The sequence below is a fragment of the Pezoporus occidentalis genome, unplaced genomic scaffold, assembly GCF_034315485.1.
Source record: "Pezoporus occidentalis ecotype Australia unplaced genomic scaffold, CSIRO_AGI_Poc_V1 ctg226, whole genome shotgun sequence".
Classification (NCBI taxonomy): domain Eukaryota; kingdom Metazoa; phylum Chordata; class Aves; order Psittaciformes; family Psittacidae; genus Pezoporus; species Pezoporus occidentalis.
In genome coordinates, this window is record NW_026914138.1 from 1 (window position 1) to 22,956 (window position 22,956).

The following is a 22,956-nucleotide window of genomic DNA, read 5'->3' on the forward strand; positions in this document are numbered from 1 at the left end:
TGACGCGCAGCTGTGAAGAAAGCACACGTGGGTATGAAAGTGGGAAAGACATCCTAAAATCACCCCAAAACCCCTCACTGTACCCCCAATCCCTGACCCTGCCCAAAGCCCCCATGAACCATCCCCCCTGAAAGTCCTCAAATCCACCAAAACCCCCAAATACCCCCTAACCCAAAAGCCCAAAGAGATATCAAAAAGTGAAAGAAATCTTTAAAACACCCCAAAAAACCCTGCAGCCCCCAAACCCACCCTGCTCTGAAAGCCCTCACCCCCCAAACACCTCCCACACCCCCAAAAAGCCCCAAATCCCCCCAAATCTTTGTCTCCCAAAGCCCGACCAAAATACCCCCCCAAAAAAACCAAAACCCCCAAATCCTCCTAAAATCTTTCTCTCCCAAAACCTGGCCAAAATACCCCAAATACACCCCCAAAAAACCCAACCCCCCCAAAAACTTTCTCTCCCCAAACCCAACCAAAATACCCCAAATCCACCCCCCAAAAAAAACAATCCCCTCCAAATCTTTCTCTCCCAAACCCAACCAAAATACCCCAAATCCACCCCCACCCCCCCCAACCCCCCAAAATCTTTCCCAACACACCAAAATACCCCAAATCCACCCCCAAAAAGCCCCAACCCCCCCAAAATCTTTCTCTCCCCAAACCCGACCAAAAAAGCCCCAAACCCCCCAAAATCTTTCTCTCCCAACACACCAAAATACCCCAAATCCACCCCCAAAAAAAACAATCCCCCCCAAATCTTTCTCTCCCAAACCCAACCAAAATACCCAAAATCCACCCCCAAAACCCCCCCAACCCCCCAAAATCTTTCTCTCCCAACACACCAAAATACCCCAAATACACCCCAAAAAAGCCCCAAACCCCCCCAAAATCTTTCCCCAAACCCGACCAAAATACCCCAAATCCACCCCCAAAAACAAACACCCCCCCCAAAATCTTTCTCTCCCAAACCCAACCAAAATACCCCAAATCCACCCCCAACCCCCCCATAATCTTTCTCTCCCCAAACCCAACCAAAATACCCCAAATCCACCCCCAAAAAGCCCCCCCCCAAAATCTTTCTCTCCCAAAACCCAACCAAAAAAGCCCCAACCCCCCAAAATCTCTCTCCCCAAACCCAACCAAAATACCCCAAATCCACCCCCACAAAAACCCAACCCCCCAAAAATCTTTCTCTCCCCAACACACCAAAATACCCCAAATACACCCCCAAAAAGCCTCACCTCCCCAAAATCTTTCTCTCACAAAACCTGACCAAAATACCCCAAATACACCCCGAAAAAAACCAAACCCCTCCAAAATCTTTCTCTTCCAAAACCCGACCAAAATACCCCAAATACACCCAAAAACCCCCAACCCCCTAAAATCTTTGTCTCCCCAAACCTGACCAAAACACCCCAAAAAATGCCCACCCCCCAACTTTGCTTTCCCAAAACCAACGCACCAAAATACCCAAAATACACCTCCCAAAAAGCCCCAACCCCAAAAAAAATCTCTCTCCCAACACACCCAAAGACACCCCAAAAAAGCCCCAAAACCCCCAAAATCTTTCTCTCCCCAAACCTGACCAAAATACCCCAAATCGACCCCCTCCAAAATAAAACCAAAATCTTTCTCTCCCAACACACCAAAATACCCCAAATACACCCCAAAAAACCCCAACCCCCCAAAAATCTTTCTCTCCCAAAACCCAACCAAAAAAGCCCCAAACCCCCCAAAATCTTTCTCTCCCAACACACCAAAATACCCCAAATCCACCCCCAAAAAAAAAATCCCCCCCAAATCTTTCTCTCCCAAACCCAACCAAAATACCCAAAATCCACCCCCAAAACCCCCCCAACCCCCCAAAATCTTTCTCTCCCAACACACCAAAATACCCCAAATACACCCCAAAAAAGCCCCAAACCCCCCCAAAATCTTTCAAACCCGACCAAAATACCCCAAATCCACCCCCAAAAAAATACCCCCCCCAAAATCTTTCTCTCCCAAACCCAACCAAAATACCCCAAATCCACCCCCAACCCCCCCATAATCTTTCTCTCCCCAAACCCAACCAAAATACCCCAAATCCACCCCCAAAAAGCCCCCCCCCAAAATCTTTCTCTCCCAAAACCCAACCAAAAAAGCCCCAAACCCCCCAAAATCTTTCTCTCCCCAAACCCAACCAAAATACCCCAAATCCACCCCCACAAAAACCCAACCCCCCAAAAATATTTCTCTCCCAACACACCAAAATACCCCAAATACACCCCAAAAACCCCCCAAAATCTTTCTCTCCCCAAACCCGACCAAAATACCCCAAATCCACCCCCCCAAAAAAAACACCCCCCCAAAATCTTTCTCTCCCAACACACCAAAATACCCCAAATACACCCCAAAAAAACCCCAACCCCCCCAAAATCTTTGTCTCCCCAAACCTGACCAAAACACCCCCCAAAAGCCCCCCCAACTTTGCTTTCCCAAAACCAACGCACCAAAATACCCCAAATACACCTCCCAAAAAGCCCCAACCCCAAAAAAAATCTCTCTCCCAACACACCCAAATACACCCCAAAAAAGCCCCAAACCCCCCCAAAATCTTTCTCTCCCCAAACCCGACCAAAATACCCCAAATCGACCCCCTCCAAAATAAAACCAAAATCTTTCTCTCCCAACACACCAAAATACCCCAAATACACCCCAAAAAACCCCAACCCCCCAAAAATCTTTCTCTCCCAAAACCCAACCAAAAAAGCCCCAAACCCCCCAAAATCTTTCTCTCCCAACACACCAAAATACCCCAAATACACCCCCAAAACCGCCCCCAACCCCCCCATAATCTTTCTCTCCCCAAACCCAACCAAAATACCCCAAATCCACCCTAAACCCCCCAATCCCCCCCGTTTTAGGGGTGCTCACGGTGACAGCCGCGTGTCCCAGCTGGGCCCAGCCGTAGAGGTCCAGCAGGCGGTGGATGCTGCCCACCTTGCACCGCATCAACCGCTCGCCCTTGGCCAGCGCCGGTGCCTCGGGGCCGTGCAGGTCGTTGATGGGGGTGACAGAAGCCAGCCCTGGGGATGCGGCACCCCCAAAATGAGAGGGAGAAGTGGGGGGGGGTTGGTTTGAAACCCCCTTCCCAACACCGGGATGTTCCCGTGGGGAGGGGAGGGTGATGGAGTTGGGTTTGGGGTGTCAAAGTTTTGGGGGGCCTAAAGGTAAAGGGAAACCAAAGGTTTGGAGGATCCCAAAGTTTGGTGGTCCCAAAGGTAAAGGGATTCCAAAGGTTTGGAGGATCCCAAAGTTTGGTGGTCCCAAAGGTAAAGGGATTCCAAAGGTTTGGGGGTCCTAAAAGTAAAGGGAAACCAAAGGTTTGTGGGTCCCAAAGGCTTGGTGGTCTTGAAGGTAAAGGGAATCCAAAGGTTTGGGGGTCCTAAAGGTAAAGGGAAACCAAAGGTTTAGAGGATCCCAAAGGTTTGGTGGTCCCGAAGGTAAAGGGATTCCAAAGGTTTGGGGGTCCCAAAGGCTTGGTGGTCCCGAAGGTAAAGGGATTCCAAAGGTTTGGGGGTCCTAAAGGTAAAGGGAAACCAAAGGTTTGGAGGATCCCAAAGTTTGGTGGTCCCAAAGGTAAAGGGATTCCAAAGGCTTGGTAGTCCTGAAGGTAAAGGGATACCAAAGGTTTGGGGGTCCTAAAGGTAAAGAGATACCAAAGGTTTGGAGAATCCTAAAGGTTTGGAGGTCCCAAAGGTTTGGTGGTCCCAAAGGTTTGGAGGTCCCAAAGGTAAAGGGATTCCAAAGGTTTGGGGGTCCCAAAGGTTTGGTGGCCCCAAAGGTAAAGGGATCCCAAAGGTTTGGAGGTCCCAAAGGTTTTGTGGTCCCGAAGGTAAAGGGATTACAAAGGTTTGGGGGCCTAAAGGTAAAGGGAAACCAAAGGTTTGGAGGATCCCAAAGTTTGGTGGTCCCGAAGGTAAAGGGATTCCAAAGGTTTGGGGGTCCTAAAGGTAAAGGGATACCAAAGGTTTGGAGAATCCTAAAGGTTTGGAGGATCCCAAAGGTTTGGTGGCCCCAAAGGTTTGGTGGCCCCAAAGGTTTGGTGGCCCCAAAGGTTTGGTGGCCCCAAAGGTTTGGTGGCCCCAAAGGTTTGGTGGCCCCAAAGGTAAAGGGATCCCAAAGGTAAAGGGATCCCAAAGGTTTGGAGGATCCCAAAGGTTTGGAGGATCCCAAAGGTTTGGAGGATCCCAAAGGTTTGGTGGTCCCGAAGGTAAAGGGATTCCAAAGGTTTGGGGGCCTAAAGGTAAAGGGAAACCAAAGGTTTGGAGGATCCCAAAGTTTGGTGGTCCCAAAGGTAAAGGGATTCCAAAGGTTTGGGGGTCCTAAAGGCAAAGGGAAACCAAAGGTTTGTGGGTCCCAAAGGCTTGGTGGTCTTGAAGGTAAAGGGAAACCAAAGGTTTGAGGGTCCTAAAGGTAAAGGGAAACCAAAGGTTTGGAGGATCCCAAAGGTTGGTGGTCCCAAAGGTAAAGGGATTCCAAAGGTTTGGGGGTCCCAAAGGCTTGGTGGTCCCGAAGGTAAAGGGATTCCAAAGGTTTGGGGGTCCTAAAGGTAAAGGGAAACCAAAGGTTTGGAGGATCCCAAAGTTTGGTGGTCCCGAATGTAAAGGGATTCCAAAGGTTTAGGGGTCCTAAAGGTAAAGGGAAACCAAAGGTTTGGAGGATCCCAAAGTTTGGTGGTCCTGAAGGTAAAGGGATTCCAAAGGTTTGGGGGTCCCAAAGGCTTGGTGGTCCCGAAGGTAAAGGGATTCCAAAGGTTTGGGGGCCTAAAGGTAAAGGGAAACCGAAGGTTTGGAGGATCCCAAAGGTTTGGTGGTCCCAAAGGTAAAGGGATTCCAAAGGTTTGGGGGTCCCAAAGGCTTGGTGGTCCCGAAGGTAAAGGGATTCCAAAGGTTTGGGGGCCTAAAGGTAAAGGGAAACCAAAGGTTTGGAGGATCCCAAAGTTTGGTGGTCCCAAAGGTAAAGGGATTCCAAAGGTTTGGGGGTCCTAAAGGTAAAGGGAAACCAAAGGTTTGGGGATCCCAAAGGTAAAGGCAAACCAAAGGTTTGGAGGATCCCAAAGTTTGGTGGTCCCAAAGGTAAAGGGATTCCAAAGGCTTGGTAGTCCTGAAGGTAAAGGGATACCAAAGGTTTGGGGGTCCCAAAGGTAAAGGGATACCAAAGGTTTGGAGGATCCCAACGGTTCGGTGGTCTCAAAGGTAAAGGGATACCAAAGGTTTGGAGGATCCCAACCGTTTGGTGGTCCCAAAGGTAAAGGGATACCAAAGGTTTGGAGAATCCTAAAGGTTTGGTGGTCTCAAAGGTAAAGGGATTCCAAAGTTTCGGAGGATCCCAAAGGTAAAGGGATCCTGAAAGTAAAGGGATACCATAGGTTTGAAAGATCCTAAAGGTTTGGTGGTCCCAAAGGTAAAGGGATTCCAAAGGTCTGGGGGTCCCAAAGGTAAAGGGATCCCAAAGGTTTGAAGAATCCTAAAGGTTTGGAGGATCCCAAAAGTTTGGTGGTCCCAAAGATAAAGGGATCCCAAAGATTTGGAGGATCCCAAAGGTAAAGGGAATCCCAAAGTTTGGTGGTCCGAAAGGCTGAATGGATTCCAAAGGTTTGGTGGTCCCGAAGATAAAGGGATCCCAAAGGTTTGGGAGTCTGAAAGGTTTTAGGGGATCCCAGGGTTTTGGAAGAGGCTACTTGGGGTCTGCAGCATGACCCCCACTTTGTCCCTGTGGTCCTCGATGCCCTCCCTCCATCCTCACCCCTCTCCACTGGGAACGAGAACATGGAGCGCTATGGGGTGTTTCCTCCCCTCCAAACCCATACATTAAGGAAAACACTCAAGAATTTCACCAAATTATTCCCTTTTTGCCCCAAAGAAGCTGCTGCCGTACCCATGGGGGAGGTGGGGAGGACGGCAGGGGACGTGGTGGCCATGAAGTCGGCGATCTGCCTCAGGGCCCATATGTGGGACGAGTTGTTCCCCTTCTTCATCTGCTCCTGGATGAGGCTCTCCAGCTCCTCCCTGAAAGACTGCGGCACCCCGGCCCCACCGGTGTCATCCCCATCCCCACAGGGATGCGGTGACCGAAGAGGGAGCAGCCGGTGGCACCGGGGTGCGGGTACCACCGGGTCGGTGCTGGCAGCATCGGTGGCTTGGGTGGCATCAGCAGCGGGTCAGCAGTGCCACCACTGCTAACGTGGGGACCGCAGCCCCATGGGGTCGGTGGCAGGGACATTGCCAGCTTGGGGGCATGGTGCTGGCACCACCGGGCAGCGGGGGACGTGCCCCCATCCAAGACAGGGGCATTTGCTTGGGAGAGGAGGGATGGGGTTTGGGGGTGAGGAGAGAGAGTTAGGGCAGGAGGGATGGGGTTTGGGGGTGAGGAGAGAGAGGATATGGGGACAAGGAGGGATGGGGCTTGAGGACAGGAGGGATGGAGTTTGGGGACAAGGAGGAATAGGGCTTGGAACACAGGAGGGATGGGGTTTGGGGATGAGGAGAGAGAGGATTTGGGGACAAGGAGGGATGGGGTTTGAGGACAGGAGGGATGGAGTTTGGGGACAAGGAGGAATAGGGCTTGGAACACAGGAGGGATGGGGTTTGGGGATGAGGAGAGAGAGGATTTGGGGACAAGGAGGGATGGGGTTTGGACACAGGAAGGGTGGGATTTGGGGACAAACAGGAATGGGTTTTGGAGCACAGGAGTGACGGGATTTGAGGACAGGAGGGATGGAGTTTGGGGACAAGAAGGAATAGGGTTTTGAAGACAGGAGGGATGGGTTTTGGGGGCACAGGAAGGATGGGGTTTGGGGGTACAGGAGGGATGGGGTTTGGAAGACAGGAGGGATGGGGTTTGAGGGCACAGGAGGGATGGGGGTTTGGGGGCACAGAAGGGATGGGGTTTGGGGACAAGGAGGAACAGGGTTTGAAAAATAGGAGGGATGGGGTTTGGGGGCACAGGAGGGATGAGGTTTGAGGACAAGGAGGGACGGGGTTTGGACACAGGAAGGGTGGGATTTGGGAACAAATAGGAATGGGTTTTTGAGCGCAGGAGTGACGGGATTTGAGGACAGGAGGGATGGAGTTTGGGGACGAGGAATAGGGTTTGGAAGACAGGAGGGATGGGGTTTGAGGACAGGAGGGATGGAATTTGGGGACAAGGAGTAATAGGGTTTGGAAGACAGGAGGGATGGGGTTTGGGGGCACAGGAGGGATGGGGTTTGGGGGCACGGGAGGGATGAGGTTTGGGGACAAGGAGGGATGGGGTCTGAAGCACAGGAGTGATGGGATTTAAGGACAGGAAGGATATATTTTAGAGATAAGGAGGGACAGAGTTTGGGAACAAGGAGGGATAGTATTTGGGGACAAAGGGAGATAGGAGGGAGAGAGGCAGGAGGATCAAGGCTGGAGACAGGAGGGGCAGGGTTTGGGGGCACAGGAGCGAAGGATGCGGGGACCAGGAGGGATGGGGTTTGAGGACAAGGAGGGACGGGTTTCAGACCCCGGGAGGTGCCGCCGCTTACCGGGCTCTGCAGGATCATGGTGACCCTCTTCTTCTGCTCCATCATGTTGAAGTCCTGCCGCAGGTCCGCTGCCATGTTCCGAGCCCGCAGGTACTCGGGGTCCTCCTCAGCCAAGCTCTCCAGGTAACGGGACCCGGGGCCGGGGGGCTCGGGCAGGGGCTCGGGGCTGGCCACGGAGCTCATCCTGCACACGAACGCGGGGCCACGGTCAGCGCCAGCGCCCTCCGCAGATACGGATTGGGAAGCAGGCACCGCGGATACCCCCAAGCTGCACGCTGGAGATAAGCCCCATCCGGCCTCCGCCCTCCCCATAGGGACAACCCATCCCTGTGATGAGTTGGCACCTTCAGGACATGATGGGGGGGGGGGGCTGAAGCACTCAAATCACCCCACCCCCCCCCCCCCAAAACAAGCAGTGGCTGAGAACGGGCGGCTCAGTGCACTGATGGGAGCAGCACCGACGGCATCCGCCCTGAGGGATGCTCCCCATCGATCGCGCTTGGGATCGATGCCACTGTGCCACTGTCGGGGACCGAGCCCTGCCGCTGTGACCCCCATAACGCCACCAAGTCTTCGGTGGGGTGTTTTAGGGGTGCTGCTGCACCAAAATGAGGGGGGAAGAGACCCAAATACACCCCCGTATAGGGGGTGCAGAGGTGGTCCAAACCTGAGCTGCTCCCCCCAAATCCCACAGGACCCCCCCCCCCAAACAGAGCATCCCTCCCCTCCCCAACGCTCAGTGCTTCCCCCAATGCAAAAGCAGAGTCCCCCACATCCTCCATAGCCCCCTATATCCTCCGTAGCCCCCCATGTCGTCGTGTCCCCCCTGCCCCAGCTTTGCTGCTCCAGTACCCACCTGGCTCACAGGGAAGCAGGGAGCCTTTTCCAGGCTTGAATTCCCTGGGAGGGTCCCCACCGAAGGGCGAACGTCAGGGGGTGGCAGGATCCTGAGCATCCGAGCAGGAATCCCCCCCCAAAGAGGAAGGAGGAAGAGCAGAGGGGTCTCTAAAGGCCCCCCCCGCATCACTGCGTGCTGGGAATAGCGGGGGGGGGGGAATAAACGACACCCCCATGCTCCCACCCCCCATCCATCCATCCATCCAACATTCCCGGCCGCCTCCGCCCTCGCCGCACCCAGCGCCGCTGCGGCAGCCGCAGGGATGGCGGATGAGGATGAAAAACAGGGAATTTCCCTTGTTCTGGATGCAGCACCGCGTCCCCCATGGATGCGGATTGAAGGGGGGAAAGGGGGGGATTGGTACCCACCGCCCACAGAGGATAAAGGCCAGGGAAATGGGGGGGGGATAGATGCAGCACCCCCAACCTACATGCAGCCTGCTTAGGGAGGGTGATAAAAGACGGGAAAGAGATGGGGGGGTCACCCGATTTGTTGCTCCCCCCCCCCAAAACCCTCCCATGGATGGGGATGCTGCGGCCGGGAGGATGCTGCCATCACCCACCTCCTCCTTCAGAGCATCCTCCTCCTCCTCTTCAGAGCATCCTGACAAAGGGCCCCCCCCCGCGCAGGTCCAGCTCCTTCTGCCAACACGCTCCGCCCCATAGAGGTGGGGGGGAATCCACAGAACCCCCCCGGGACACCCACTGAGTGCAAATAAACGTGGTGGGAAGCACACAGGAGCAGCATGGACACCCCCCAAAATCCTCTTTTATTATGAGATAGATGGTGAATTGGGAGTTCCATTAAATAAAGGGGGGGGAAGCAGAGCTGCTAATTGCTAATTACATTCACATAAAGCTATTAATTACAGCTCTGGCCTCACCATCGTGGTTGAGGAGTGATGCCCCCCCCCCCCGTGTTGGGGATAGGTAGGTTGAGGGGCAGTGTAATGGGATGTGGGGCTGGATCCGGCCGTGGGACAGGAGGCAGCCCCCAAAGGAAGTGCTGGAGCATCAAACTTGGCATCACACCAGGTCCCCCGTGGGTCTCTGCTGGAGATTCCAGGGTTTTTTAGGGATTGGCTGGTAAAACCTTCAAAAACAAGCCCCCAAATGCAAGGTTTTGCTCATTTTGGAGTATTTTGGGGCATAAATATATGTAAGTACATAGATATAATGTGTTGATATAAATCAGAGGCTCCCCAAAGCCTGAGCTCTGGGGTGGGAGCTCCCTGCAAGGCTCATGGGTGTCCCCATCCCATCTTGTCCCCCCTCTTGGGTGCACCCAACCCCATCACTCCAACCCTGACCCCCAACTCACCAGCTCCCCACTCTCCTGTAGCAGCCCAGGGTTGGGGGGCAGCACAGGGGCAACCCATGGATACAGGGGGACAGTGCCAGGCCTGGTCCCAGCGGCATCACCCAGATCCTGATTGGCATCAGCATCCTGTTGGCATGAGAAGGGGGGAGAAAACACTGAAATTAGGGTGCTGTGCCCCCCCCCATCCTTCTGCCATCCAGGGGGACATTGACATGCTTGAGGGGTGCCCAATGCCAACAGGACCAAGGGCAAGGATTGCCCCTTGGTTGGAGCAACCCCAGGTGCAGGTTGGGCAGAGAAGTGATGGAGAGCAGCCTGAGGACAAGGAATTGGGGGTGTCAGTCAATGAGAACCCCCCCATGTGCGGGGCTGCACCCCCAGAGCATCTTCCAGTGTCTGAAGGGGGCTACAAGGATGCTGGAGAGGGGCTCTTCATCAGGGACTGTAGGGATGAGACAAGGGGTGATGGGTTCAGACTGAAACAGGGGAGGTTGATGTTGGGGTGACCCCCCCTTTACCTTGAGCCCCCCCGTTTCCTCCAGCACCAGCCGCAGCAGCCGGATGTACTCGGTGGCTGCCTTGAGGGTGTCCACTTTGCTGGGCTTGTGGTCGCGGGGGACCAGGGGCACCAAGGCCTTGAGCTTGGAGAAGCCGCTGTTGATGTTCTTGATCTGCAAGGGGGGGATAAAGAGAGGGAAAACCCATTGGGGTGCATGGGGGGGGACCCCAAGGGTGAACTGGGCACCATGGGGTTAAACTGGGACCCTTTAGAATTAAGGTAGGGACCCCAGAATTAAGCCATGTGCTCCTAGGGTTAAATTGGGCACCCCTAGAATTAAGCCATGTGCTGCTAGGATTAAACTGGGGCCCCCCAAATTAAACCATGTGCTCCTAAGATTAAGATGGGCACCCCCAGAATTAAGCCATGTGCTGCTAGGATTAAACAGGGCACCTTCAGGATTGAATTGGGCCCCCCAGGATTAACCCAGGCCTTCCTATGGTGAATCTGTGTATCCCAGGATTAAACCATCACCCCCCTAAAACGAAGCCAGGTCCTCCTAGGACTAAACCAGCCTCTACTCAGGATTAAACTGGGCACCCCGAGATAGAACCAGGCCCCCCCTAGGATCAAACCAGCTCCTTCCCAATTTAAACCAGGTCCTTTTAGGGTTAACCTGGACCCCCATGATTAAACCAGGTTCTGTTAGGATCAAGCCATCTCCAACCCAACTTGAGCCAGAAGCTTCTAGGATGATACCTGCTCCTCCATAGGATTAAACTGGGTCCTCCAAGATCAAATCAGCCCCCCCCCCATTAACACAGACCCTCTTAGGGTCACACCAGGCCCCCCAGAATTAAGCCAGGTCCTCCTAGGATTAACCCCAGTCCCTCAGGATTAAACTGGGCTCTGTAAGGGTTAAACTGGAACCCCCAGGATTAAACCAGGACCCCCCCTAAAACCAAGCCAGAACTTCCCAAGGTTAAACCTGGCCTCCCATAGCATTAAACTGGGATCTAACCAGGCCCTAAGGATTAAACCAGGTCCCTTTAGGTTGAAAATATATGAAACCCCCCATATTATAGAAAAAACATATTAATATAATGTATTAATATAGTAACATGATATTATTAAGTAATATATTAAGATATTAATATAATAATGTTATATTGAATATAATATGTTAAAAATTAATATACTATAATTATTAATAGAAATAATATTAGTATAATAATATTATATTTAATATAATAATACTGTATTAAATATAATAAACATTAAATATATGTTATATAACCCCCCATATTAAACCAGACCCCCCCCAAAGACTTCCCCCTATTCACGACCCCAGCAGAAGCCTAATGCCAACCGCCCAAGCACCCATCGCTGCCCCGGGTGCTGCCCCCCCCATCACCCCCACAAGTGTGGGGCCGGGGCTCCCCCCTCACCCTCTGCCGCTCCTTGGCATTGGCCAACTGCCTCCTCTCCAGCGCATCCCCGGCCCCCCCGGCCGGCTCGTACCCCCCGGCCGGCCCCTTCCGCAGGCGGGCGATGGAGGCAGCGCAGGGCAAGGGGCCGTGGAGCTCCCTCAGCACCCGCTCCAGCACCTCCGGGGCCGGGGTGGGCAGCAGGGGCCCCAGTGCCGGCTGTGCCCCGGCTCCTTCCATAGCCGTGAATGGAGCGGAGCTGGGGTTAGGGGTTTATATAGGTTTCTATAGGGGCCCTTAAGTACTCAATGAGCCGCAGGTGGGGCTCGTTGGGGTCTAATGGGCAGGACTGGGTGTGCCTCAGTTTCCCCTCTCAGTGGGCACAAAGGCTTGGGCGTGGAATGGTTTGGGTTCAAACGGAGCTTTCCAAGCCCTAAAAGTGACCTAAAACAGGCCCAGGAGTATAAATGGGAGCCCTATAGGGACAAGGCTTGATGTGATGGGGATGGGCAGCTGGCATCGCCCCATAGGGACAAACAGGGGTTCTTGTGCCCCTAAGAACGTGTGGGACTCAGTAGGCACAAAGGCTTGGCCATGGAATGGTTTGGGTTCAAACAGAGCTTTCCAAGCCCTAAAAGGGACCTAAAACAGGCCCAGGAGTATAAATGGGAGCCCTATAGGGACAAGGCTTGATGTGATGGGGATCAGTGGCCACAAAGACTTGGTCATGGAATGGTTTGGGTTCAAAAGGAGCTTTCCAAGCCCTAAAAGGGACCTAAAACAGGCCCAGGAGTATAAAGGGGAACCCTACAGGGACAAGGCTTGATGCGATGGGGGTGGGCAGCTGGCATTGCCCAAACAGGGATTGGGATGAGGGTTCTTGTGTCCCTAAGAACGTGTGGGACTCAGTGGGCACAAAGACTTGGTCATGGAATGGTTTGGGTTCAAACGGAGCTTTCCAAGCCCTAAAAGGGACCTAAAACAGGCCCAGGAGTATAAAGGGGAGACAAATAGGGACAAGGCTTGATGCGATGGGGATGGGCAGCTGGCATTGCCCCATAGGGACAAACAGGGGTTGGACTGCGGGGGGTTTTGTGTCCCTAAGAACATGTAGGACTCAGTGGGCACAAAGACTTGGTCATGGAATGGTTTGGGTTCAAACGGAGCTTTCCAAGCCCTAAAGTGACCTAAAACAGGCCCAGGAGTATAAATGGGAGCCCTATAGGGACAAGGCTTGATGTGATGGGGATGGGCAGCTGGCATTGCCCCATAGGGACAAACAGGGGTTGGGATGAGGGTTCTTGTGTCCCTAAGAACGTGTGGGACTCAGTGGCCACAAAGACTTGGTCATGGAATGGTTTGGGTTCAAACGGAACTTTCCAAGCCCTAAAAGGGACCTAAAACAGGCCCAGGAGTATAAATGGGAACCCTACAGGGACAAGGCTTGATGTGATGGGGATGGGCAGTTGCCATTGCCCCATAGGGACAAACAGGGGATGGGTTGGGGGGGTTTGTGTCCCTAAGAACGTGGGAATGCGCTTTGGGATGGGGAAAAGGGTGCGATGAGGGCTCAGGAGCGGCGAGGGCTGTTTCGGTAGGTGGCACTGTTGGTCCTCGCGATGCTGGAACCCAAAGGGCTGCTGGAAAAAGGGGCAAATTCCCCTTTTCCCATCAAAACTGAGGCCCTCGGTGACGCTGGGTCAGTCACTGGGGGGGGATCCTCAACCCAAGGCCTTCATTGGGGTGTTTTCCCCCTCCCCATCCTCCTTTCCCGTGTTTTCATAGGGAAAAGCCCCCCCAAAGTGCCTCACCCCACTTTACCCACCGAGTCCTGGGCTGCCCTATGGGGTGCATTGAGGGACATGGAACTGGTCCCCATGCAGCGCTGTGGCCGCTGGGCCTCAGTTTCCCCAAACCTGAACGGGCTGAAAAGCATTCCCAGATCCTGGCAAACTGCGAAAAACCCCACAAATGAGCCCAAAATGAGCCTGGGAGATGCCCGGAAGGAAATGAGCTTTTATTAGACCTCAGAAATCCCAATTTTCCCCTCTTTAATGCTCCATAATGAGCTTCCCTGTCCCGCAGCCAGATCGGGATAATCCCATTATTACTGCCCTCATCGGAGGAGTGGAGCTTACGGATTAATCCGAGGGGAGGTGGGTTTAGAACCACCCCAAAACCAAAGGTGGAAGTATCCAAGGGGGAATTGGGGCTGCAAAATTCCCACCTCCCAGCAGCCGGGATGTGCTCCTTGCCCCTTGTTTTATAGCTGGGAAAACTGGGTGTTTGTAGATGACAACTCAAAGGGAAAATGGGAAGCATGGAAGAGGGTGATGAGGGGTTTGGGGGATGCTTGTGCAACCGGGAATCTCACCCCACTGGGAAGCCAGAAGGCCTGGGGGCAGCATCATTAGGGGTTGGGGTTATTAGGGATTGTATTTATTAGGGGTCATGGTTATTAGGGGTCACACTCATTAGGGGCTATGGCTATGGTCAGGGTTATTAGGGATTGGGGTTATTAAAGGCCATGTCTTTTGGGGGGGCAGGGTTATTAGGGGTCAGGGTTATTGGGTTATTGGGTTATTAGGTTATTAGGGACTATGTTTATGGGGTCCCAGTTATTAGGGGTCATGGCTATTAGGGACCCTGTTCTTGGGGTCTCAGTTATTAGTTGTCATGGTTATTAGGGACCATGGTTCTGGGGTCCCCATTTATTAGGGGTCATGGCTATTAAGACCAAGATTTTGGGGATCCCATTTATTAGGGGTCATGGCTATTATGACCATGGTTTTAGGGGTCCCAGTTATTAGGGGTTGTGGCTATTAGGGACCATGGTTTTGAGGGTCCCTGTTATTAGGAGTCACTGGTATTAGGGACCACGGTTCTGGGGGTCCCAGTTATTAGGGGTTGTGGTTATTAGGACCATGGTTTTGGGGATTGTAGTTATTCGGAGTCATTGGTATTAGGGACCATGGTTTTGGGGGTCCAGTTATTAGGGGTCATGGCTATTATGACCATTGTTTTGGGGGGATCTTGTCTTTTAGGGGTCGCAGTTGTTATGAGGGGCCATGGTTTATTCCAGGTCTCAGCTCTTAGGGCTCTGATTGATCAGCCCCTGCTCCCATGTGCAGCAGATGAGGATGCTCTGAAGCCAACCAGGGTTCATTTTCATTTCCCCTCCCCTATTTCTGCTGCTGCTGGGCTGGGACACAGCTCCCTAAATAGAGCAGCAGCCTCCTGGAGCCAGCGTGAGCCAGGGAAAGCAGAAGTGAATGGAAGGCCCCGCGTGTCCCAGAGCTCCTCTTTCCGAGTCACCCCATCCAACCCATGCTTTGGGTATCTGAGGACTTTTAGGGGATTCATCCCAATGTCCCCCTCACCGTGGTCAGTGGTGCTTGGGGAAGCATCCAGGCTTGAGCTCCTAGGAAACAGCAGCCTGGGGATGCCTTTCCCATGGGGAATGCTAAAGGCTGTGGCTGTTTCCCAGCTCTTTAGGTCCAGTTATCCCTTTCCTTTTCCCCGCTCCGAAATGAAATCCGGGTTTGGATCCCAAACCCCTGGCACCGGTTGCTGTCCCCAGGATGCCCCCAGAAGCTCCATCCCATTGGCTTCACCCCATCCCACCCAGCTGGCAGCGCCTGTGCTCCTTTGGGATGTGACGTTTGCTGTTATCATGAGACTGGAAAAATTCCCTGGTGGTTTCTGGTTACCGGAGCCAGGGAGGTCAGGGAAGAGGGATGGATCCTGGCATGGGGCTGAGGTTAACATGTGATTAAGCCCAATCTTTGCTGGCTCAGCCCCAGGCGTCGCGGATGCAGCCGGTCCCTGCCGGCCTCGTGCCGGCTCCGTGATGTGCTGCTGCCTGGCTCCCGGCCATCCATGGGGGGAGCCTTAGAAAGCCCTTGGAGCAGCTTGAGGGAGCGGTGGCTTCACCTCTGGCTGCGGCAGAGCAAGGGCAGGGGTTGCAGCTCTCCCTCCTCCTCCGATTGCTGGCATAGAATCATGGAATCAGGTTGGAAAAGAGCTTTAAGCTCATCAAGCCCAAGCATTCCCAAGCGCTGCCATCACTAACCCATGGCACTCAGGGCCTCATAGACGTGGTGTGTGATCACTTCCAGGGACAGTCATTCCACCACTGTTCCAACGTGTCCCAAGACACCCTCTCTCCAAGAGGAATGCACCCAGGCATTGTTTGAGGCTGGGATTCCTCACTGGGCTGCACTGATCCCAGTCTCCGGGCTGGACCGCGCATCCCACTTCCAATGGGTTCCCAGCACAGGGAAATGCCATACAACCAGCGAGGCGTCCTTAAGAGCTTTTATCCCACTATTAAAGCCATAAAACCACCTCTTCACCTGCCACCAGGGGGTATCCCATGGGGAATCACCTGCTCCCATCCCAGCCGGCTGCTCCTCCATCGCCTCTTTATAAAGCTGTGTTGGGAACGGTCCCCGGCCTCCCACTGAGGTCCCCAAGGGGGGGTCCCTCACTGCAAAGGGCAGGTCTTGCCCTTGCCATGTGCTGAATTATACATGAGGCAGGGGGGGACAATGACGGGGTTTATCCGGTGCCCGCTGCAAGGAGGATTTTGGGAGGCTGGGAATGGCTGAGGGTGAGGATCAGCATCCCATTGACCCCACGATGGTGGGAGATGGAGCAAGCCTGGCTTGGCTCCGCATCCATCCCAGTTAAAGCCCTGATGTGGGGACACGCAGCGATGCCCCTGACCCCCATCTCCCCAGCGCATCTCCCATCGCCCAGCGCTTGTGGGTCCCTTTCTTCTCCCTATCCCGGAGATTCCCAGCACGGACGTGCCAGGAGAGGGATGGCAAAGCCGCCGGCGCCAAGGGCCCTGTGACATTTCCTGCAGCAATAGGAGCAGGGACAGAACAAAGGTGGCTCTGTCCTTCCCGGCTCGGAGAAGCCAACGGAGGGAGGATCCCGGCCTGGAGCGGGCAGAGCTCTCCCTGTGCAGCAAAGGGATTTGGGGAGATGAAAGGGATCTTTGGGGAGATTAAAGGGGAGGTTTTGGAGGTAAAAGAAGTTTCTGTTGGCTGAAGGTGCTGCCAAACGCATGGTGGGAGCGGAGCGGCTCCTGGCTCCATCGGAGGCTGGATTGTCCTGGGCTGTCCCTGTCAGCCGTGGGATAGGGGTGAGATGGGGACAGGGATAGGGATGCGGCTGGGAAAGGGATGGGGATGGGATAAGGGTGGGATGGGATGAGGATGAGACTAGGACGGGGACCAAGACAGAGGTGGTGGCAGGGATGGGGATGAGGAAAGGGACAAGGATTTGATGGGGATGGGAATGGGATTGGGACAAGGACCAGGATGGGGCTATGGGTGGAGTAAGGGATAGGGACAGGGAGGAGAATGGGATTGAGACAGGGATGGGGGTGGGAGGGGGATGGGGATGGGAATGGGACTGGGACAAGGACCAGGGTGCAGACAGGGATGGGATGGGATGGGAATGAAGATAAGACTGAGACAGGGAGCAGGATGAGGATAGGGATGGGATGGGGTAGGGAGCAGGATGAGGATAGGGAGCAGGATGAGGACAAGGATGGGATAGGGAGCAGGATGAGGATAGGGAGCAGGATGAGGACAGGGATGGGATAGGGGGCAGGATGAGGACAGGGATGGGACAGGGAGCAGGATGGGGACAGGGCTGAAGCTGGGGCTCTCCCTTTGCGAAGGGAAGGTGCTGAACCCAGAGGCCAGACTGCGATTTAGGGCTGGGTTGAACCTTCAGCACATGCAGGAGGTGCCCAAGCCCTGGGTGGGGGGGATGCTGCTGCCCCCTAACCCAATCCCTGTCCCTTCTCTGGAGCCCCATCACGGCCCAGCCACCTGCCATAGGGCACCGTGGGGCTGCAGCTCTGCCCCCCCTCCTTCCCCATAGCTCTCCTGCCCTGCCTGCCCCAGATAAGGGCTCCGGGGCTCCGTGCCAGCGCTCCGGCCCCGCCAGCCGGATAATCTGCCCTGGACACAAGGAATAAGTGCATCAGCCTTAAACCTCTTTGCTGGGCAGTGGGGAGAGGGCCCTCACATGCCCATGGGCACACAGGGGCAAAGCCACGGGGCTCCCCGCTCCCACTGCAGCTCTTCCCCATAGGTTTTACCCCCCATTAGGGTGTTTGGGGGTTCTAAAGGGCTCCCGAAGCTCTGTATAAGCAGAGGAGCCACCTCTGTATAAGCAGATCCCAGTTAAGCCGGGTAAGAGCCATGTGTGCAGCCACATGTTCCTGCCTCATGCACACATGCACCACGTGCACACGCATGCTATCTACCCGTGTGCGTTACCAGGGGTGGGGATGCACAAGCACAGCTTGGAGCTCCCGAGCATCCCTTTGCACACACATCCATCCCAGTGGTGATTTCCTCATTTATTTCCCAAGCCTAGGAAAAAGGAGAGGGGATTCATCACTAAAACTGCCTGCACACTGTGGGGGTCACCCTGGTCCGGCGGCTGTTGCCTGCCATGCAAAGGGATGCTCCATGAGGGGTGATGGTGACACTGTGCAATGTGGGTACCCAGCCCCATCGGCAGCACACCCCAGGCAGCTCCGTTGTGCTCATCCCACAGCTCCGGGATTACATGGGTGCTGCTAAAATCCCATACTTATCCCCAGAGCCCAGCCAATGGCAGGCAGGGACCTTCCTCCGCAGGGATCAGAGATGATAAAACTCTCCCAGTCCCAGCAAACCATCTCGGATGCTCCAAGGGTGATGCCCGAGCACGAAGCGGACGGCATGGATGGCAAGAGCTTCACCCAGGTAAGGGGATCTTCTCCCTGGATTTGGGATTTTGGGGTGGTTTTACTCCTTCTATCTGGCTGTGGAGCGTGAAGGGATGCGAGGCCAGTTCATCCTGCTGCCACTCATCGGAAGGGGAGTAACTGTGGGGAGGGGGATAACGGGATGGCTGCATGGAATAATCCATGGAAGGGTGTTGGAGAGCTGTTTCCCAATTCTCTGGCCCTGACTGATGTTGAAGTAAGGCAGGATGTAATATTGGGGGTGGTTTCCTGCTTTGGGATGTGGTCCTCCCTGCAGGGAGGGATGCGAGATGCTGCTTGTGAGCAATGGTCCAGGGGAGAGCCCGGTTCTGCTCCTGCATCCTGGGGAGAGCTGGCCATGATCCGGGTTAGGAATTGCTCTGGGTTTGAGGGGTCAGTGGGGTGTTAATCCCACCATTAGTGCTTGGGATGGGCTTTTGGAACGGGCAGGAGGTGAGTGCCCAAATCAACCTGGGTTTTAAGAGCCGCATCCAAACACCAAGGATGAGCGGGGAGGCGCATCCATGCGCACATGGATTTGCCATGGTGACACGGACGCTGCTCCACCGCCTTCCCCTGAGCCTCCAACCTGCTCCAGGCTGCTGCTTCCAGCATCCCGACAGAGCCAGAGACTTCCCACATTCCCACCTTATGCAAGCCAGGGCTTGGGGACTGACCCCGTGCCAAGCCTGGGCTGGATGCGGCCATGGCGCAGGGTTATTGTGGGGTAATGGCAGTGTTATCCCACTGCCATCATGCTCCAGGATGGGATCCCTGAGATCCAGCTCTGGGAATCTGGTGCAGCAGCAGGAAAACCAGGGGACACTTGGAAGCATAGGATCAACTCGGTTGGAAAAGACCTTTAAGATCATCCCTTTAGACACCCAAACTCCTTGGATCAGAAACAGAAACAGCATCCACATGGACCATAGAACCCCTGGGCTTGCTCCCACCCGTTGATCCATGAGGAAGCACCAGGGATCCCATGGAGGAGGTGAAGGAAAAGCCCTTGGCACTGAGCACCTCCCTGCCTGCTGCTGCTCACCCTCATGCCCCAGCTCCGGGTGCTGGCCCTGGGGACGTGCGCTCGCCCCACACCAGGGATGTGGCTGTGACCCAGCTCTGCTCCTTTGGGAAAGCGCCTTGGGGATGCTGGAGAAACCTCCTCCTTCCGCTGGGATTGGGAAAGTGCCACTCGCGGGACTTACTCATCCCGGGATGGATGCTGTGACTCAGGGTCCTGTGCCCTCACAGCGACTTTTGACCTCCCAGCTCTGTCAGGCTTGTGTGATGCCCAGCACAGCCCTCACCAGCACCAGGACCCCCTTTGGGATGTGGGGTGGTCATAGAATCATGGACTAGTTAGGGCTGGAAAGGACCTTAAGGTCATCCAGTTCCAACCCCCCTGCCATGGGCATGGGGACACCTCACTTTGCCTATGATAGCTTTAAGGGACTGTGTCCTTCCTCCCCATCCCCTTCCAGGCCGTGGGGACCTGGCTGGGATGCTGGGGATGGTGCAGCTCATGATGAGCGCAGGGCTCAGATGTCTTCTGTCCCTGCTGCATCGCAGCGCTGCCCCAAGGCTGGTCCCATGAGGAGTCAGATGTCACCTTGGATCAGGAGACGTTTGATGGAGCTGGCAGCAGGACAAGACAAGGGCTTAGGGCTGGCATGAGGGAGGTCAGGGCAGGCAATGGACAGCAAATGTCCGTGTCACGTTGCAGGAATTCAGCAGGAGGTGGAGGGGAAAGCAGCAGCAGGAGCTCAGTGTGAATGGGGGCAGGCTGGATGGGTAGGGAGGCATTCCCAGGGCTTGGAAAGGTGATGCTCCAGAGGCTGAGGGTGGCCACCACCAGTGCAGGGGGAGCATCGCCACCTCCAGTGCACACCACACCGCTGGGTACCATTTCCCAGCCAAAGCCAGTCTGGTTTCCTCCTGTCCTACCTAGTGGCCCCATGGCTTGGAGAGGAGCAAGGGAAGAGCAGGAGCAGCACGCCCGAAGCATGTGAGGGAGCTAAAATTAGGCAGGTACATCTGATCTGATTTAATCTCCCCTTTTCTGGCCGTATGACAGAGATTACCCTGGTTGTGTGCGGCAGGAGGCATCTGGTTTGCTGGTCCCTGCTTGATCCATAAGGAATTCCTCTGGCTGTTTTAGGGATCGCTGGATGCTCAGGGGAGGATGGACTTGGGATGCAGGTGGATGTTGTGGGATGGATGGCTTGGGAGTCAACCCCAAGGTTATAAGCATCATAGAATCATGGAACCCAGCCTGGTTTGGGTTGGAAGGGACCTTAAAGCTCACCCAGCTCCAACCCCTGTCACGGGCAGGGACCCCTTCCACTAGAGCAGCTTGCTCCAAGCCCCTGTGTCCAACCTGGCCTTGAGCACTGCCAGGGATGGGGCAGCCACAGCTTCTCTGGGCACCCTGTGCCAGCGCCTCAGCACCCTCACATAAATCACTTCTTCCTTATCTCCAACCTGATCTTCCCCTGCTTCAGTCTGAACCCATCACCCCTTGTCCTATCCCTACAGTCCCTGATGAAGAGTGCCTCTCCTGTATCCTTGTAGCCCCCTTCAGACACTGGAAGCTGCTCTGAGGTCTCCAAGCAGCTTCTCTTCTCCAGCCCCAATGTTCTCAGCCTGGCTCCATACAGGACCTGCTCCAGCCCCTGAGCATCCTCGTGGCCTCCTCTGGACCTGCTCCAACAGCTCCATGTCCTTATGCTGAGCACCGTGCACACAGGGGGGGTCTCATGGGAGCAGAGGGGCAGGATCCCCTCCCTGAGCTGCTGCTCGCGCTCTGGGGGTGCAGCCCAGCACATGGGGGGGTTCCGGGCTGGGTCATGGGGAGCTTCTCCTGGCATCCCCATGGGAGCAGCAGTCGGATGCACAGACACACACACCCCCCCCCCAGCACACACAAGGAGCATTCCTCCCTTTTCCTTCCACCTTTGCGGATCCCTTTGGGACCGGTGCTGCTCATTCCCTGCCGCGGAGCCGGGGAAAGGCTGTTTCACCCAGCTCAGCCCCAAGGTCACGCGCTCCATCCCACGGCTGCCGGGGGAAGGAAGGGAAAAGCTCTCCGACCGGTTTTCCATTCCCAACCCTGCGCCAGGGCTGGGTCCGGCCCAGTTCAAGGTTTCCGGTGCGTTGGGTGAGCAGGCGAGGTAAATACATGGTCACCGGTGTCACCCTGCTGCCCGTGGGATCGTTTGGGATGGATGTGTGTGTCAAATGAAACGCTGATGGAAACTATGCGGAGCACCGATGGAGCCGTGAGTCACGGGGCAGGTGATCCAAGATGAATTAATGCCTCTCCTGGAGCAGCTCCAAAGATCCCTGCGCTGGGGTTGCTTCCCAACCCCTCCATCCCCATCCCATGGTTTCCCCATATAAAAAGGGGGGGTATTAACCCCTTGTGCACCCTTAATGGCGCTTTGCCTATGGGTCATGTCGGTGCTCCTTGTGGGTGATGGCATCCGCAGCCGTTCCCGGGGCTCCGGGATGCTGCATCCCTGCTCCGGCCGCTGGGCACGGCCCTTCCTTTCAAGCTCCGACGTTGTCATTACCGCAGTCATTGGCCTTGAAAGGATCCCATTAGAGAAATGAGAGCCGGTTGTAACTTCAATGCCTGCAATCAGCCCATTTCCTCCTGCTAAGGAACGCGGCACCAAATGCCGATAGATTCGGACAAGTCCATGCAAAAGCCAGGAAGCAGCTGGGAGGGATGGCCTGGAAACATGCAGATGTTGAGGTTTCTTGCTCGAAAGGCGTTAGGAAACAGGTTGTAAAAGCTCATTCTGCAGTCAAAAAGCATCTCAAACCCATGCACTGAGACCTGCTCCTTGACTAAGGGGTTATCCAGCAAGCACACCGAGCCTTAAGGAATATCCCTCCCTAAATAACCTGGTGTGAACCGAGCTCCCAAACGGGACAGAAGGACCAGACAGACCCCTCATTCTGCGCATACAATCCCTTCCTTCATCCAAGCAGATGGGGAAGGTGGGCAGATGTGCCCGGATATTTTTAGGCTAAATCCTGCTTTAGTTTCGTCTTAACCGCTGGGAATTTGGGTATTTAGCAAGGAATAAAAAAGGCAGGAGGAGAGGGGGAATTAAAGAGCATCCGATACGGGGCTCGCGCTAAAACCTGGGACAAACCGGGGCTGGATGGGCCGGGTCCAGCAGGACTGGATCACCCAAGGGAAAGGGAGCCTGGGAATGGGGTTGTCTCGTCTCTGCTTCTCTTCCTCTCCTTTTTGGTTGTTCCCCCCCCCTTTCTTTCTCTTTGAAATGGAGTTTCAATTCCTTGGAAAGAGAATGATGTAAATGACCGCTGAGAATAGGAACATTGCAAGGTGAAGAGCTGGAAGCTGCTCAGAACTGGTTGGGAAAGCGGGGCAGGGAGCAGGCAGACGGGTTGGGTAAGTCCTGCCCCAGGGCTGCTGGGACCGGCTCTTCTGGGAGCCAGGAT

General features: G+C 54.9%; 3 protein-coding genes and 1 long non-coding RNA gene across 5 annotated transcripts in view; 2 read left to right on the forward strand and 2 right to left on the reverse strand.

Moving 5' to 3' along the window:
- Nucleotides 1-2,866: 2,866 nt before the first annotated feature.
- LOC134164792 (beta-adducin-like) lies at nucleotides 2,867-8,575 on the reverse strand (the record flags this gene model as incomplete). The annotated part of the gene is made up of 4 exons (XM_062620938.1): nucleotides 8,412-8,575; nucleotides 7,556-7,739; nucleotides 5,923-6,061; nucleotides 2,867-3,068 (listed from the first exon to the last, which is right to left on the reverse strand). Coding segments are annotated over exons 2-4 (524 nt in total), but the record flags the coding sequence as incomplete, so codon positions are not given.
- LOC134164858 (uncharacterized) lies at nucleotides 5,417-5,679 on the forward strand. Its single transcript, XR_009965291.1, has 3 exons — nucleotides 5,417-5,448; nucleotides 5,483-5,517; nucleotides 5,570-5,679. It is a non-coding gene; the product is annotated as an uncharacterized LOC134164858 (long non-coding RNA).
- Nucleotides 8,576-9,186: 611 nt separating the features above from the next.
- On the reverse strand, nucleotides 9,187-11,940 carry FIGLA (folliculogenesis specific bHLH transcription factor). Of its 2 annotated transcripts, none has more exons than XM_062621055.1 (4): nucleotides 11,721-11,940; nucleotides 10,292-10,444; nucleotides 9,774-9,899; nucleotides 9,187-9,502 (listed from the first exon to the last, which is right to left on the reverse strand). In XM_062621055.1, exons 1-4 carry the CDS (start codon nucleotides 11,937-11,939, stop codon nucleotides 9,479-9,481), a joined length of 522 nt encoding a protein of 173 aa, XP_062477039.1. In that variant the 5' UTR covers nucleotide 11,940; the 3' UTR covers nucleotides 9,187-9,478. The 2 variants fall into 2 exon arrangements, with proteins under 2 accessions (XP_062477039.1, XP_062477040.1); XM_062621056.1 differs by having other exon boundaries at nucleotides 9,187-9,545.
- Nucleotides 11,941-18,377: 6,437 nt separating this feature from the next.
- The window catches only part of LOC134164794 (hexokinase-2), a 36,159-nt gene continuing 31,580 nt past the window's right edge, over nucleotides 18,378-22,956 (forward strand). The window contains exon 1 of the mRNA XM_062620945.1: nucleotides 18,378-18,475. Coding sequence (XP_062476929.1) covers nucleotides 18,428-18,475 — 48 coding nt within the window. The 5' untranslated portion in view covers nucleotides 18,378-18,427. The remainder of the gene's footprint in view (nucleotides 18,476-22,956) is intronic.

Coding starts and splice junctions, on each gene's coding strand:
- FIGLA (XM_062621055.1), bottom strand. CDS start 11,939: ATGGAAGGAGCCGGGGCACAGCCGGCACTGGGGCCCCTGCTGCCCACC. Junction 9,900..10,291: donor AGGAAACGGGGGGGCTCAAG/GTAAAGGGGGGG, acceptor TCATGCCAACAG/GATGCTGATGCCAATCAGGA. Junction 9,503..9,773: donor TACAGGAGAGTGGGGAGCTG/GTGAGTTGGGGG, acceptor AATCTCCAGCAG/AGACCCACGGGGGACCTGGT.